General features: G+C 47.6%; 1 protein-coding gene across 4 annotated transcripts in view; it reads right to left on the bottom strand.

Annotated features, from left to right (window-relative positions):
• The window catches only part of NRP2 (neuropilin 2), a 118571-nt gene that overhangs the window by 31416 nt on the left and 70609 nt on the right, over positions 1 to 16546 (bottom strand). For all 4 annotated transcript variants that reach the window (XM_024124575.3, XM_024124576.3, XM_024124573.3 and 1 more), the window contains exons 12-14: positions 16250 to 16390; positions 2286 to 2548; positions 611 to 707 (exon numbers count right to left, since the gene is read on the bottom strand). In XM_024124575.3, coding sequence (XP_023980343.1) covers positions 611 to 707; positions 2286 to 2548; positions 16250 to 16390 — 501 coding nt within the window. The remainder of the gene's footprint in view (positions 1 to 610; positions 708 to 2285; positions 2549 to 16249; positions 16391 to 16546) is intronic.

Here is a 16546-nt window from a genome sequence, read left to right as displayed (position 1 = left end):
GGTGGGCTGGCTGCTCAGCACTTCTGTCCAAGGTCACAGCGTCCTTCCTATGCTGGTCACCTGGCATGCAATGTGTAATCTTACAACTTTGGCATCTTGGGCATTAGAGATATTAGCCTCAAAGCAAAATCTAAACTCTTACTTCACATGCCATAGCTTGCCCTGCAATTCATTCATGTAAAAGAGCTACTTGGGTAATTGTGTTATCACTCTGATATAACATATGTACTATTTTTGCTCACCAGTGAAGGCTTCCATTAAATCCATCAAACCTTTCCATCATGTAATTCTGACTGACAGTTGCTCTCGCCCTCTAGCATTTTCTTTGCTAAAAGCTGGAGTCTGATGATGGGGTCTTGGCACCCTGAATCTTCATATACTTAGTGCGTGTCTATTTCTGAATGGGAATGGGGATATAAGACCTCACCTCGTCTCACCCCTCTCCCGTCCTGAATGCAGCCCAAGCTATAACTGCACTCACACCTCGCCTCCTGCACAGACTGGAGCTGCCCCACCCACTGGGTAAGAGCTGTGTTTGAAAACGATGTGCTGCCTCTTCTTGTACATCCCAGCCCTTGGAAGAGCCACAAAGAGACAGGTATTCACGTACCCATACAGTTCTCCAGCGGGACATCGGTGCTTATCCGAATGTCATCAATGGCAATTTCTCCCGAACGTCCTTTTCCTATAACTCCCTCGAACACAATCTAGAAGCCGGAAGAAAAAGAGCCATGGTTAACTGAGCTTCCTCGTCCAAACAGTGCAAAGATTTCCAATTTTCTGTTAACTGCAGCTTAAAATGTATGTGTGTGTGTGTGTGTGCGCGCGCGTGTGTGTGTGTGCGTTACTGCACCTGGTACACATCTGTTGACCACATGGCTATGGTGCTTGAAATCTTAATTTTAAAAGAGTTGGTTCAAATCAAATGCATATTTGAGGTGATTTTAAAAATACATATATAACAAAGTGATGGATATTGTTGTCCAGTAACCAGAATGTATTGACTAAAAGGACCACAATCAGAGCACGTTTAATGGAGAATTGAAATTTCCCTAGCCATTTTTGGTATTTTTTTCTCATAAATCTTTCAAATGCCCAATCCAGGTATTTGGAAACTCAGAGGACACGAGCAGGTGGGGGTAAGGTGAGAAATGTAGTATACAGGTTTGTGTCGCCTTGGGGGTAACGCTGTCATATGGCTCCATTATTACAACGAGAAGGGAAGTGATTTTCCTTCACCACCAGTTTACTGAGCACCTACTACGTGCCAGGCACCATGACAGTTACAAAGCCTAATAAGACAAGACCCTCTGACCAGGAAATCTCACCATTTAGTGGGCGAGACAAAAATGCCAACAGGTACTGGCAACACCAGGCACTGAGGTTTATAAGTGGGAAGGCAGGTGGGGGCGGGGGACTCAGGCTGCCTAACAAGCTCGAGAGTGACTGCAGGCTGCACACAGGAGCCGCTCTGCTCTGTGGTCTCCATTCCGCCCTCATTCTCACCCTCCCCAGGTTCTCTCTGCAAACGAGCACATGTCCTCTGGCAAGCTGAGCGAGCAGTTGGCTGCCTCACCAGCCATCTGTTGCTGCTTCTGGTCTGGGGAGGAGCAGGTTAATGCTTTGGCTGGTTCCCAGTCACCTCTTCCACAGTGTGCCTACCCCTACCCAAGTTTCAGCCCCAGCTGTGCATACCCATCTGTGCTTCGGGCTCTTGCTCTGTGGGGCAGAGATAATAGAACTCAACTCCTGGAGCTGCTGGGAGAGATACCACACTCACTTAGGAGTCTCTCTGGTCTGCTGGCCACTGAGCACCGACAGCGGCCCCACCCCCCCTGCTTCCCGTGTTCACACTTGCTGGGACAGAGGTTGGGAGGCTGTTTCCCTCTCCTCCTCGGGAGTCTGAGGGGCTCCACAGGCTTCTTCCCTTGTGTGTGGAGGGTTTGTTTGTGTTTATTTCCCTGGCTTCTGCGTCCCTTTGTCAGCCTACCTGATAGCAATCTAAAATAAAATGGAGACAAGAAACATTTGTTGGAGAAGATTTCAGCAATATAAAAGGCGATCGGAGGAACAAAGAACCAAGTCTGGGTGTAGAGATAGGCACATTCTGAATAACAAATAAGAGTGTCATTTAGTTGCCATGGCAACGTGAGAAACACAATGAAAACAGCGGCGCTTAACCGCGTTCCCTAAAGATGAATGGGCACGGCCCTTTGAAATATTGAAACACAGATTACAACGATTCCCTCTCGGATCTCCGCAACGGTCTCCCGTCGCCACCCCACCTGGTACTCCATGTCGTAGCTGGGCAAGATGATCCGCCCGTGTTTCCACTCGCCGCCCTGGTCCTCGCGGATGACCCAGAGGAGCTTGCTCTCCTGGCTGGCTTCGCGCACCACCTGCAGCGCCACCCCGCGGCCTCCCGTGGCTTGGTACTGGAACTCCATGCACACGGGGCTCCGCGGCAGGTGGACGGGTGGGCTGATGAGCCGCGCGTACTGGCCCTCTCTCCCACCATCACTCTGCAGCCGCAAGAAATTCTTGTCATCTGGGGGGAAACAAACCCAAACAGAGGTTCCTGGTAAATGCTTGGGAAAGACACCAGTTAGCAGTTGTGGTCCCTCCGGGGGGAAGCTGGGGCAGAGTTTGGGTGTCTTTTGTTTATCTATGAACTAGTTCTCCAGGCCCTGTGTCCCTTTCTTAGGGCTCTGGAGCCCGGACTCAAATGCTGCGTCCTCTTGAGGCCCATTCTTGAGTCTTTGCGTCAAGAAGCTCCCTCCTGCCTATTTCCCTGCATCACTTCTTTTGTGCCTTTTACATATGGCACCCGGCGCCGCTGGCTGTAGGTCTCGGCTGGTTGTATTTGTACTTGTCTTTCCCCCTAGATTCCGAGAGGCCAGACCCACGTTTTACTCATCATCGGCTTACCCAAAGGGCCAGTGCACTCTAATGAACTGGATAATAAAGGGGTGAAATGGCTGCTAGACTAGAGGATGTTTCTGGCCAGGTGGTTTATGATTCAAGCCTTTATCATCTTGGCTGGGCACTGTCCAGATGGAAGACATTTAAAAGCTTCTGTCTCCGACGGTGCTACTGGATGGTGCCTGGGCTCTAGTAACTGCAACTCGGAAGACTCACATCCCTGTTCAAGCAGAACAGGGAATGGTGGCAGCACGGGTGATTCGGGGGGCCTGAGACCCCAATCCCTTCCCTGACCAGCCTGGGGAGGCCTGAACTTGGCCTTCCTTAGAGAGCCAGGCAAACACAGCCCCAATGAAAACAAGCGCTCTCATCATCACTAACAAAGGCTAAGTGTTTAGCAGAGAACATACACATATTGGGAAATGAAGGTTTCACCCATCCAAATGTTTGAAGAGCGTGTCTTTTGGCCGATCAGCTTTTAGATACATCAGGTACTGTGTGGGAGGCCGAGTTCCCGTTCCTGCTGGCAGACCCCATGCCTTGCAGACACAGGTCTGGGGACCCGCACCAGCAAATCCAGCTCGTGCAGGAGCATTCTGGCCACCTGCACGGAGAACAGGATGGCATCTGAGGAGAAAATCTCACGGCCTCCTTTGGGCCCTGAAACATCTTATGCTGAACACTTCTGCAAGATGGCGGGGGCACTTTTGCACCACATACCCAGCAGCACATCAGACACCTCAGGATCATGTTAATCTGAGACGTGGGCACAGAGCTTTCTTACTCAACAGGGACTGTGTACATCCTGGGCTTGTCCGGGAAGGACAGGCGGGCACTCCAGAGCCCTGAATCAACAGGGTACTCCTGGACCACCGGTTTGCTGGTGTTATTCCTGCTGACGTCATCTTTCTAGTGAGAGCGGAGCCTGTGACAGTCATCAGTGGCCCAGAAACAGCTCTTTCCTCTCCTCCTCCTGGCCATGTCTCTCCCTCCTCCCTGTCTCCCCTAAGTCCCTTCTGGTTAGATTCTCCAGGGTTATTGCTCTAGAAGCTACCCTCCCCTGAAGTCAAATTAGACCAGCTTAGGATGCATAGTTGGGATTCCAGTTTGGGACTCCTTAACCATCCAGAACCACGTTGGTCGAATTTCCCACAACACGGGACCTCTTCAAGGCCAAAGTCAGCACAGATAAGTAGGCAGCTGTCTGGAGCAGAGAATTTTAATGATGGTGATCTGCTGAGGGAGGAGACACTGGTGCCACAAGCAGACACGCAAAGAACTTCTGAACCTATGCTTCTCCTATCAGATCTCATTACTGCCACTATTAATGGTAATCATTATAAGTCATATTTGTATAATGCTTTACAGGTTACAAAGCATGTTGATATGCATTCATAATTTAATCATTGCTATACGCTTGTGAGCTAGGTCTTACTAATCTTATTTTGCACAAGATGCAGAAACTGAGGCTCAGAAAGGTTCAAGTGACCTTCCAAGGGAGAGAGGCTAGTGAGTAGCAGAGCCGGACTTGACTCCAGGTTTCCCCACATTCATGCAGTAGGCCCTTCACTTCAGCTGTGACCCCAGTACCTTGTCCCAAGTCCGTGTAATCAATCACATGCTATTCAAGGCAAACTGGCTTCTCTGCTGAGTGCTGTTGCCTTTTCTCCATTTACCTGTAATTCTCTGCTCCCCGACCCCCTTTTGCTAGTTCTTCTCCTAACCATTCTGGCACATTTCAACATTAATTCCTCTCTTCTCTCAACAACTCGAGCATCTACTGACCACACCACTGATTTTACCTTGTTTTAAAAAAGACTGGAGGCCATTTTTCATGCGTTTCAGCGGGTAAACACCCACTGCCTTGTACTGTAACTTAACTGTTTGGTGTGTGTCTTTCCTATTGCCCTGGTTAGATGTAAGGTCCTGGCCTTACACATAGAAGGGTTAATAATGCTTCTTCTCCCTGCCCCTAGATAGTGACAAATATATGCCACCACTCAGGAAAATTTTGTTCCCATGAATGAATGAATGACGAACACATGGTTAAAGAATGCAGTGAGGCTGTCTATTGGAAACAAGAACAGAGGGGGAAACATCTGGCCTCTGGTAATCCCTCAGGTTCATATAATCTCCTCACACTTACCTCCCATTCTACTGAGCCAACAGCCTTTTTTCAAAGGTGAGGTGATTTTTTTTTTTTGAGATGCTCTGCTTTTTATTAAGGAACATTTATACTGAAATATGAGTATGTATAAAGAAAAAGGTACAATAGCTTTTGCAAAGTGAATATACCTACAGTCAATAAGCAGATCCAAAATCAGGGTGACCTGTGGAAGCATCCAGTCCACTGAGCTACCAGTGAGAACCCCCCCCAAATGCTCCCAAGCTCCAGTCATTTCCAAGCCTTTACTGTTTCCACTCGTACATAAAGGAAACCAGATTTCAGAGACTTATTATTCAGCCTTCTTCCTTCACAGTTTCACAAATAAGACCCACTGGCTGCCTGAAAATTGCTTGGCAGAAATACTGTCACTTGTGTGAATTTACATTCTTAAGCAGCAGGGGAATCATAGCATAATGGTTAGAATTTAGTAAGTAAAATGTGTGTGGAGGTGTAAAGAGCCGGGCTGGCTGGATTTTATCCGGTCTGTTTTATTTACGCATCCTGTTGCTCAAACTTCAGGCACGATGAGGCCAAAGGTTTCACAGACTGCCTCTCCCGGGGACCTGAGCTGGCCCCCTCCTCTCTCCCTCCCTTTCCTCTCCTCTCTTCTCTTTATCTCACACTAAGATGATAATCACTGTGTATGATTTAAAGGACCACTGGAAGACCAGGGAGTTAATGCTGGTGGCATGCTACTGAAGGATCGTAATTCAGTGCTGACATCTGAGCTAATCCACTAGTTTGCAGAATCTCAAGGCAAGCAGGCCTCTGAATTTTACTTAGTGAAATCATTTGTGCCCCACTTGTCTGTTAAGTGCTATGAGCTTGAGGGAAGAAAGATGATATGTAAATTTAAGGAATTAGAAGTAGACATCAGTCAGAGGGACGCTGAGCTGCAAAACGTCCCTGCCTGTCACTGAGAGAGGACTGATTAGAAGCAGGACATCATGAAGGAATGGCTTCGGCCAGGAAAAGCCCAGAGATGGGGAGAGGAAGAGTAGGGGCAAGAGAATTGTTGTGACCTGAGCATCTCTGTGTGCCAGATATCACACTGGCGGCTTTGTTGCCTTCTGTAATCTTCCCTGTGAATTAAGTATTATGTTCTCCGTTTTTAACATAAAGGAAACAGAGGCTCAGAGAATTGAAGTCATGTGTCCCAGACCACAGCTAGAGAGTGATGGAAGGAGGATCTGAGCCCTGATTGGACTGAGTAAAATCGCCAGAAACTCGCCTCTCCTCTGGGCCGGAATCCTAATGTTCGCTAGTCTTTTAAAGCCTCAGTCTTCCCATCTGTGAAATGGATATAATAACAGCAATACTGCATAGGGTTGTGAAGAGGAGGAAATGGAAAGAGCCTTGTAAGGTGCTTTGCATACGAACAGGGACACAGTAGACGCTCCATAAATGCTCTGATCTTCATTTCCACTGCCATCACTTAACCTACTGCCTCCTGTGCTGGCCTTTTTGTTTCTTTTAGAAAGAAAAAGGGTCCAAAGAGCACCAATAACCTGGGAGGGCCAAACCAAGACTCAAAGGAAGTAAGACTTGGCTCAAGGACAGTAAAGATGTTCTCTGGAATAAGATGGTTCCCAGATCCATCCTAACCCCAGAAACCAGCCAGCCTCAAGCTGTACATCAGACACTGTTTATCACATGCTTTTGGGTCAATCTACAGTAGATGAAATAAAATAATACATGATTCTGGAATGAGAGTGGGACCTCAAAAGACCATTTAGATGGGGCCAGCCCTGCTGCCCAGAGGAACCATGCTGAAAACATCCCCAGAACAGCTTTCCACCCTTCGCTTTAAATTCTCCAGAGGAGGAGTTTCCACAGGCCATGCTGGCAATGTGTTTTCTGGGTCACAGCCCTAACTGTCAGAAACTTCTTAACTTCAGTTTTCAGTTTTCCTGCTGTCATTTAGACACATGTCCTCCTTCTATTCCCGATGGAGTGCAGCCAATTTCTGTCCTCTGACTTAGAAACATTTTCACTCGTGAAGAATTAAGACCCCGGTCTTCACTTCCTCAGGAAACACAACCCTTGCCTCTTTAAATGTCCGCTTTCCAGGGCTTTGGTTGTGGCAGGTCTCCACGCTGACCCTTTGCCAAGCTAAGTGCTTCAGTTCTTTGAAGTCACGGCACCCATATATGTGCTGTGAGCGAAGCACATGTGCTATCAGTGGAGTTTGTTCTTCTAGAACATTCTAATTTATGGCCTACCACTGCCAAACACAGAGGAAGTTTTAAAAGACAGTGGCTGTTGGTGACTTGATAGAGCAAAGGGTTGGCCTGGCATGGCTGGGCTACTTTATTGACTTACTTAGACTTTAGGGAAAAAGCCCTTTGGATTGTTAAGAGGTCCCCAAACATGACAACTGGCCAGCTAAGAATCAGCTCTACCTGCCGGAGGCTGTCTTCTTGTTTTTGTAGCTGATGGCAGTGATGTCGACAATGGCTAGCTTCCAACCGGAAACAATGCAGAGGAGATACATTTAGCAGCAGAAAGAGAATGAAGAAAAAATGTTCCAGAGATACAATCCCTCTCCCCGCAGACCTGACATGTTTGGGAGGCGTTTTGCTAGGTTCCTGACTCAAAACATCTGTTGTCGCCCATTACGCAGGGAAAACAATCGCATGGGAATTGAACAACAGGAGTTCAAGAGGGCAGAGAGGAAGTGCAGAGGACGAGGTCATTCGGAGTCTTAACCTGCTGCTGTCTCTAGAAAGGGTCTCCCGACATCTCACCTGGCGATTTATGACCACATCTGGCTTCAGCTGATCACGTGACCACTACTTCTGGCCCAACAGCAATGGAATCAGTGGTGCCGACACCTTACCAAACCCTGAAATAAATCACCAGTCTGATCCTCCAGGCTACCGCAAAGCCAAACACACCATCTGTCCAACACACGCATCTCCTGGCTAGCATCTTGCCCTCCTACTAGAACAACCATCTGAAAGAATATTTAGTGCTGCAGGAGATGGAGTCTCTTTGTAGAGGTCATGCTTAAGACACGAGTCAGCCCCTCAGCTGGCCTCCCAAGGTCAGACTATCTCTGCTGAGGTCCTCAAATTAACAACTGGCTAAGGGAAACACTGACTTGGGATGAACTCGGCAGGATGTTCTCAAGGTTTACAATTGACCATCTACTGGACATTTGAGGTTTCAGGCCTGGGCTTTGCAGGGGTCCATCTTGAGCTGCTTTCTTGGTATGTCAGCTTTCACGAAGGTTTGCAATCGACTCAGTCTTCTTATCACTCTGCCCCTTCATTATCAATCTTACACCCTCAACCAATCATGACTTTCAGAATAAAAGGAAGAGCTTCTCCTCTCTACTGCTGTCTTTTCTGCAAAGTCAGAGATGTCTTCCTTCCTACGCTCCTTAAAGAAGGGCCTCTATGCTTTTTTTTCCAGTTCAAGTTATTCCTTAAATATGGCTTTCTTTAAGCCCAGCTGTTCCTGGTCTTTAATTATCTAGCCTGCTCTAAGCCTGAGAAGTTTCCATCTCCATATTTGTAGTGGCTGTGCCCCAGACACGCCACAGCAACCTCTTTCTGAAGGCAGTTCAAGCTGATGCCAATCCCGTGTCTGGATCGTTTGCTGCCATCGGTCTCACCTATGAGGAAGGTCTTTTGAGTTTAGAGAGTTGCTTTTTAATTCACAGGGTCCCTGCTAACTCACCGCCCAAAATCAAGCCCATTGCAAGCAAGGTGACTCATCAGTCATTTTCACTGATTTCTTTGTGACTGTCTACTGACCATACCCACTCACACTTAATCCTCTTGTGTGTATGTCCCATAGTGAACCACAGTTCTGGTCCTCCACTCTCATGGTGTTTATTCAGTGACGCAATCTGCATCAAAACTGCCCTACAAGAAGTCAACAGGACTACCACTTACATCTGATGGAAGAGCCGCCATTTGTAAAATTTGAATATTTCGGAACATTGTATTCTTGACTTACTCTCACTTGTTTTTGAACCCAGAGTAAAGGTTCTGGTCTCTCAATCCAATAAGCATATAAATGCTAGGTAGCCAAAGCTCTGTCCTTTTATAAAGGCATACTATTCCAAATAGCCTTTGCCTGTTTTCTTTATGTCACTTCCATGATTTGAAGTTACTGAAATGAAGTAATATTGTAGTCATACTTCGTTAGGTCAACAAATATATAAAAGAACACACATTTAGGGTGACCACACACTTGAGGATTCTGAAGCTGACCTGGAACAGTACCCTCTATCTCTAGTCTTGTCTCATTCCTGAAGATAATAACAACAACAACAATAATAAAACAATTATTACTATTATTGCTATTACTATTTACTCTTTTTGATTGAATGAAATAGTTCCTATACTGTCTAACAGTATGTTACTTGCTTACGTTACTATGTTACTCACTGAGGTACAATGACTGACAAAAAATGCCGGGCAATGAACACTCCCACCAAGGGATCATGGAGAAGGCACATCTCTCTAATTATTTTCTCTTGGTTTACACCAAACTAAGGGGCAACAGCGTCAGCAAGCACCCTGGAAGTTGCTCTTCATGCCAGAAGGTGCTCCAGCTGTGCTGACCAGGACAGCATCCTGTGAGGATGGACGTGTTCTCTGTCTGCACCGTCCCACACAGAGTGGGTACTGAGCTCTTGAAATGTGGCTGATGTGATGGAGGAACTGAAGTTGTATCTGTATTTAATTCTAATTAAAATTAAAATAGTCACGTGTGGCTAGCGGCTACCGTATTACACGGGGCAGGGCTAGACACACGGGTTCACCATAGCATCTCAAGGAGTTTTTGCCTTGTTCCTCAAAGAGCTGGATCTGATCTTCCTCAAAATTCTGTTTCTGATCAATGCACTTAAGAATACCCGTGTGAGATACAGTGGCTTCCACTAGGGGAGACATTTTCTGTGTCATTGTAGTTACAGAGCAAAGGCAAAGTGCTTTCTCAGAGAACAAGGTACTAGCTCCTCTGCAACCACCAGGGGTCACTGAATTCGGAACAGGGTCCCCAGGGGCTGGTATGAACACACTCCAGGCTTCTAAGCCACAAGCAAAGAGCTAAAAAAAGAAATTCTGAATGTCTTGAAAGACTATCTTGAAAAACAAAAACAGTGGAATAAAACCAGTGGGTGTCTTGTCAGCCTTAAGCAACTATTACCACTAGCCAAAAGAACAGAACTCATTGCTTACTTAAAAGGAAAAGAAAAAAAACAAAACAAAACATGAGAAAAGAACTAAATCAGAAAACATCTAAGGAATGTAAGTAGTTTCCACAGACACTTCCAATCAAGTAGTCTGTGTATGATATTTCAACATGGCTGTTGCCTTTTTTCTTTCCTCCCTTCTCCCTCTGCACTTGATGGGGACACCTCCTTTCTTAAGTGTAATTACTTCTGTTTACCTATCTAACAAGGAGATAAAACATATGGCACACTTTTCTTAAAGAGTGGAGCGGTCTCCTCTTTGTGGAGGGGCGAAGTGTGGGTGACACAGCACTTTCAGGCTTGACTTGGAAGGTCCCGGGACTCTGAACCCGTTAGCATTTGCCCTGCCCCTAACCAAGCACAGCTGTTTCCTTTCTCCCAACTGCTCTCCTCGGGGCCCCAATTTTTTCTTGAAGAAGAAAGGACCACCCTGAACAGAAAGGGCTCTCTATCCTCTCCTGCTTAGAGCCCAGTATCATGTTTTGTAAGGGGAAGGACAATGGGAAATACAGCAAATGATTTTTAAATCATCAGAGGATGGACAGAAGGGCTCTGAAGACAATATTATGATTTTGTTTTCTAGAGGCAGCATCCATGGGCCACTTTTCCAAACTTCAGGGATTCCTCTGGAACAGGAAAATAATTATTTTCTTTCTCGATTTCTTAAGGGAGAAACAACATTAGATCTAGCAGTTCCTTATGGCCCTAATTTTCTTTCTGTCCCCATCCAGCCAGCCAAAGGTTGGACTTCTGCCCACTCTGCAAGATTGCTCTGAACAGCCTTCCCAAACCGCAGGGTGTAATGCATCAAGTGGAACGAGGGCAGGATGAGGATTCCCAGCCAGTAGCCGGGGTCAACCCATGGGGCATCAGGTGAGGGTGAGGGCTGGGTGAAGAGGGGGCAGAGGGGGACCGCATCAAATGGAGAGTAGCTTAAGCTCTCCCCAAAGTGTCACTTGCTAACTGGTGGCCTTGGAATCTGGACAGGGCTGACCTCAGGCATTCTCAGAGAAAATCTGCTCAGAAGAGTACAAGGGAGGAAGTGGAATTATTAGAAAGAACCTGAGGATGGATGCTGAATAAGGGCCAGTAAATCTCCCCTTGCTGTATCACCTACATCCCTTTATTCAACGCGCCTTTGCCAAGCTGCCCCCTTATACACACACCTCACACACACACACACACACGCATATAAACCACAAACACGCTCAAAACATAAACATACAGACACACACATACACATGCATATATAAACCACAGACACTCTCAAACATAAACATACAGACACAGATTCACACATGAACACAAACACATGCATATACATATTTACAAACACACAAAATCTACACATAAAAACAACATATGCACATACACACAAAACCCACAAATACCTTGAGAAAGACATACATACAGCGCACAAATGCACGCGCGTAAACATCACACGTACACACACAGCGCACAAGTGCACGCGCGTAAATGTCACACGTACACACACTGCGCACAAGTGCACGCGCGTAAACGGCACACGTACACAGCACACAAGTGCACGCGCGTAAACAGCACACGTACACACACTGCGCACAAGTGCACGCGCGTAAACGGCACACGTACACACACAGCGCACAAGTGCACGCGCGTAAACGTCACACGTACACCACCCCACCCCCACGGCAAATCTTTACGTTTGGATAAAAAGTGGAGGTTGGGAAAACAACCAATTAATTGGGCCAAGTCTCAAAGGAGAGGAAATGAAATGAAAAATCCAGGCTGGGTTATAAAAATAAGTATTTTTTTTCCAACGTGCAGGAGGCTCATTATATTAATTAAACATTATTGCAGTGAGCGAGAGGGGGGAGGGTGATTAACGCTGGGACGAGGGTAAGTGTTCTCTCCTGTTGCCTGAGGCTGTGGTGATCTTCAGATATTAATCTCTCTGAGCACTCAAATCCTGAAGAGATAAACACTTGAAATATGAAAATGTTTTTCTCTGGAGCAGACGCTGTGACCCTCCGGGAAAGCAAGCGCAGGAGGTGGCCCGCGGAGAGCGTCCGTCCCACTGCTGTCCCTGGGGACAGGGGACACGGCCAGTCCTTGGGGTGAGGCGCAGCAGAGCGGCTCTGGGGGACTCTGAAGGGGAGGTCCCTCCCCCCTTTCATTCTCTAGGCAGGCAACATATGATCTACTAATTTCCAGAATTAAGCCCTTCCCTCTCAAACGCTTACGGGGGCCCAAGATCCAGGAACACTGAAAGCTAACGCGCGATGTGCTAGAGCAACGTATGCTACGTACTGGCTTGTGAGAGACGATTGTGGAGTCTTCTGGAATTTTGCAAGCCTACTGTGAAATGCAAGCATTGTTAACAACTGAATTATATAAAGTTGCAATGAAATAAAGTATATTAAAAAAGAAAGGAAATAAATTCTCAAAATGCAATACTTCCTAAGTATTTTAATACATTTTACTGGTATGCATGATCCAGAAGTTATTTAATATCTATGTTATCTGTGTGAGGGAAAAAAACTATCTAAGGCTGTGTTGCTGTACTTCTCAACTCCACCTCCGATGATGTTATGTTGGTAGCTTGCATTCAACCACAGTGGGAGGATTTACACCACGGACAGTGGCAAACATTAAATTACAAAGCAGATTTTTTTTTTTTAAACCTGGAGAGCTGGTCGTTAAACATTTACCAGAACATCACTGTAAAAGCATGCCACAATGGAAAGAGTGGACAACTCCTGCTTAGAAGGGCTAAAGGCAACCCCTCTCTACCAACAGTGCCAGGAGAGGCTCTGAAATCTGGCTCTCTGAAACCAGAGGGCGGCTTCACAATATTCCAAGGACTGGCAGCAGCACACTCTTCAAGAGGCCAAGTGCCAGGCAGCTCTGCTAGACACCCATGGGTGTGGCAGCATTTCAGGCCCTCGACTTGGTTTTTTTTTTTCTTTTTTTTTTTTTTTTTTGTACGCGGGCCTCTCACCGCTGCGGCCCCTCCCGCTGCGGAGCACAGGCCCCGGACGCACAGGCCCAGCGGCCACGCCCACGGGCCCAGCCGCCCCGCGACACGCGGGATCCTCCCGGACCGGGGCACGAACCGGCGCCCCCTGCATCAGCAGGCGGACTCCCAACCACTGCACCACCAGGGAAGCTCCCTCGACTTGGCTTTCGACAGAAGTGATGATGCCCTCCAAAAAGTATCAGTCAGACTTGGGGCCAGGAGTTTCCCAATGGGCCATTTTAGGAACAATATACAGCTTGGAGTCACAGGGTGCTCTGTGATGGTGGCATCGAGAGCTGGCTACAGGAACAAAGGGACATTGACTCATCCCCTCTCCTAGGACCTCCTAATTGCTCTTTCTTTCCTCTTCTTTGATCTTGGCCTCTCTCCCTCCCTCCCAACTTCCAGGCTGCTCTGTAATCACAAGAGAGGGCCAGGAACCGCCAACCAGCTATTCCGTCGGGTGACACTGTCAGTAAAGGCTGGTGGTTTGCGGGCAAAGAGCAGAGGACTGTTCGGTGAAGTTATGAAGCTTGTCAGGGAACGTGGAGCTGAAAAACACGGCGCAGGCTGGCCTTAACTCTCTCATCGCTTAATTCGAGTCTGGCTTACCTGGAAACGTCCGGTCGCTGGGGCCGGAGCTGCCGGTCCAGGTGCTTTTGAGCCACTTGGCATGGTCGTACATCCAACCACAGGGCTCCTCGGACAGATTCACACATGAACACAAACTAAACACATGCATATACATATTTACAAACACACAAAATCTACACATAAAAACAACATATGCACATACACACAAAACCCACAAATACCTTGAGAAAGACATACATACAGCGCACAAATGCACGCGCGTAAACATCACACGTACACACACAGCGCACAAGTGCACGCGCGTAAACAGCACACGTACACACACTGCGCACAAGTGCACGCGCGTAAACGGCACACGTACACACACAGCGCACAAGTGCACGCGCGTAAACGGCACACGTACACCACCCCACCCCCACGGCAAATCTTTACGTTTGGATAAAAAGTGGAGGTTGGGAAAACAACCAATTAATTGGGCCAAGTCTCAAAGGAGAGGAAATGAAATGAAAAATCCAGGCTGGGTTATAAAAATAAGTATTTTTTTTCCAACGTGCAGGAGGCTCATTATATTAATTAAACATTATTGCAGTGAGCGAGAGGGGGGAGGGTGATTAACGCTGGGACGAGGGTAAGTGTTCTCTCCTGTTGCCTGAGGCTGTGGTGATCTTCAGATATTAATCTCTCTGAGCACTCAAATCCTGAAGAGATAAACACTTGAAATATGAAAATGTTTTTCTCTGGAGCAGACGCTGTGACCCTCCGGGAAAGCAAGCGCAGGAGGTGGCCCGCGGAGAGCGTCCGTCCCACTGCTGTCCCTGGGGACAGGGGACACGGCCAGTCCTTGGGGTGAGGCGCAGCAGAGCGGCTCTGGGGGACTCTGAAGGGGAGGTCCCTCCCCCCTTTCATTCTCTAGGCAGGCAACATATGATCTACTAATTTCCAGAATTAAGCCCTTCCCTCTCAAACGCTTACGGGGGCCCAAGATCCAGGAACACTGAAAGCTAACGCGCGATGTGCTAGAGCAACGTATGCTACGTACTGGCTTGTGAGAGACGATTGTGGAGTTTTCTGGAATTTTGCAAGCCTACTGTGAAATGCAAGCATTGTTAACAACTGAATTATATAAAGTTGCAATGAAATAAAGTATATTAAAAAAGAAAGGAAATAAATTCTCAAAATGCAATACTTCCTAAGTATTTTAATACATTTTACTGGTATGCATGATCCAGAAGTTATTTAATATCTATGTTATCTGTGTGAGGGAAAAAAACTATCTAAGGCTGTGTTGCTGTACTTCTCAACTCCACCTCCGATGATGTTATGTTGGTAGCTTGCATTCAACCACAGTGGGAGGATTTACACCACGGACAGTGGCAAACATTAAATTACAAAGCAGATTTTTTTTTTTTAAACCTGGAGAGCTGGTCGTTAAACATTTACCAGAACATCACTGTAAAAGCATGCCACAATGGAAAGAGTGGACAACTCCTGCTTAGAAGGGCTAAAGGCAACCCCTCTCTACCAACAGTGCCAGGAGAGGCTCTGAAATCTGGCTCTCTGAAACCAGAGGGCGGCTTCACAATATTCCAAGGACTGGCAGCAGCACACTCTTCAAGAGGCCAAGTGCCAGGCAGCTCTGCTAGACACCCATGGGTGTGGCAGCATTTCAGGCCCTCGACTTGGTTTTTTTTTTTCTTTTTTTTTTTTTTTTTGTACGCGGGCCTCTCACCGCTGCGGCCCCTCCCGCTGCGGAGCACAGGCCCCGGACGCACAGGCCCAGCGGCCACGCCCACGGGCCCAGCCGCCCCGCGACACGCGGGATCCTCCCGGACCGGGGCACGAACCGGCGCCCCCTGCATCAGCAGGCGGACTCCCAACCACTGCACCACCAGGGAAGCTCCCTCGACTTGGCTTTCGACAGAAGTGATGATGCCCTCCAAAAAGTATCAGTCAGACTTGGGGCCAGGAGTTTCCCAATGGGCCATTTTAGGAACAATATACAGCTTGGAGTCACAGGGTGCTCTGTGATGGTGGCATCGAGAGCTGGCTACAGGAACAAAGGGACATTGACTCATCCCCTCTCCTAGGACCTCCTAATTGCTCTTTCTTTCCTCTTCTTTGATCTTGGCCTCTCTCCCTCCCTCCCAACTTCCAGGCTGCTCTGTAATCACAAGAGAGGGCCAGGAACCGCCAACCAGCTATTCCGTCGGGTGACACTGTCAGTAAAGGCTGGTGGTTTGCGGGCAAAGAGCAGAGGACTGTTCGGTGAAGTTATGAAGCTTGTCAGGGAACGTGGAGCTGAAAAACACGGCGCAGGCTGGCCTTAACTCTCTCATCGCTTAATTCGAGTCTGGCTTACCTGGAAACGTCCGGTCGCTGGGGCCGGAGCTGCTGGTCCAGGTGCTTTTGAGCCACTTGGCATGGTCGTACATCCAACCACAGGGCTCCTCGGGGAAATCAAAGTTGCAGTTGAATCCTGAAGGGAGCTGCAAATCTTTGTCTAAAAGGGAAAACAAAAACCCCGAAACAAGGCAAATGAAATGGGTTCGGAGAACAGCCACAGTGGTGCTATTTAAACGGCTGGCAGGGCCTAAGGGGAGAGCAGAGAAAGAAATGGTTCCCTTCGCTTATTCATTTAACTCATCTTGGCGATTGT

This window comes from Physeter macrocephalus, chromosome 2, assembly GCF_002837175.3.
Source record: "Physeter macrocephalus isolate SW-GA chromosome 2, ASM283717v5, whole genome shotgun sequence".
Classification (NCBI taxonomy): Eukaryota; Metazoa; Chordata; class Mammalia; order Artiodactyla; family Physeteridae; genus Physeter; species Physeter macrocephalus.
The sequence above is the reverse complement of the archived record's forward strand: the minus strand, read 5'-3'. Positions and strand labels throughout refer to the sequence as shown.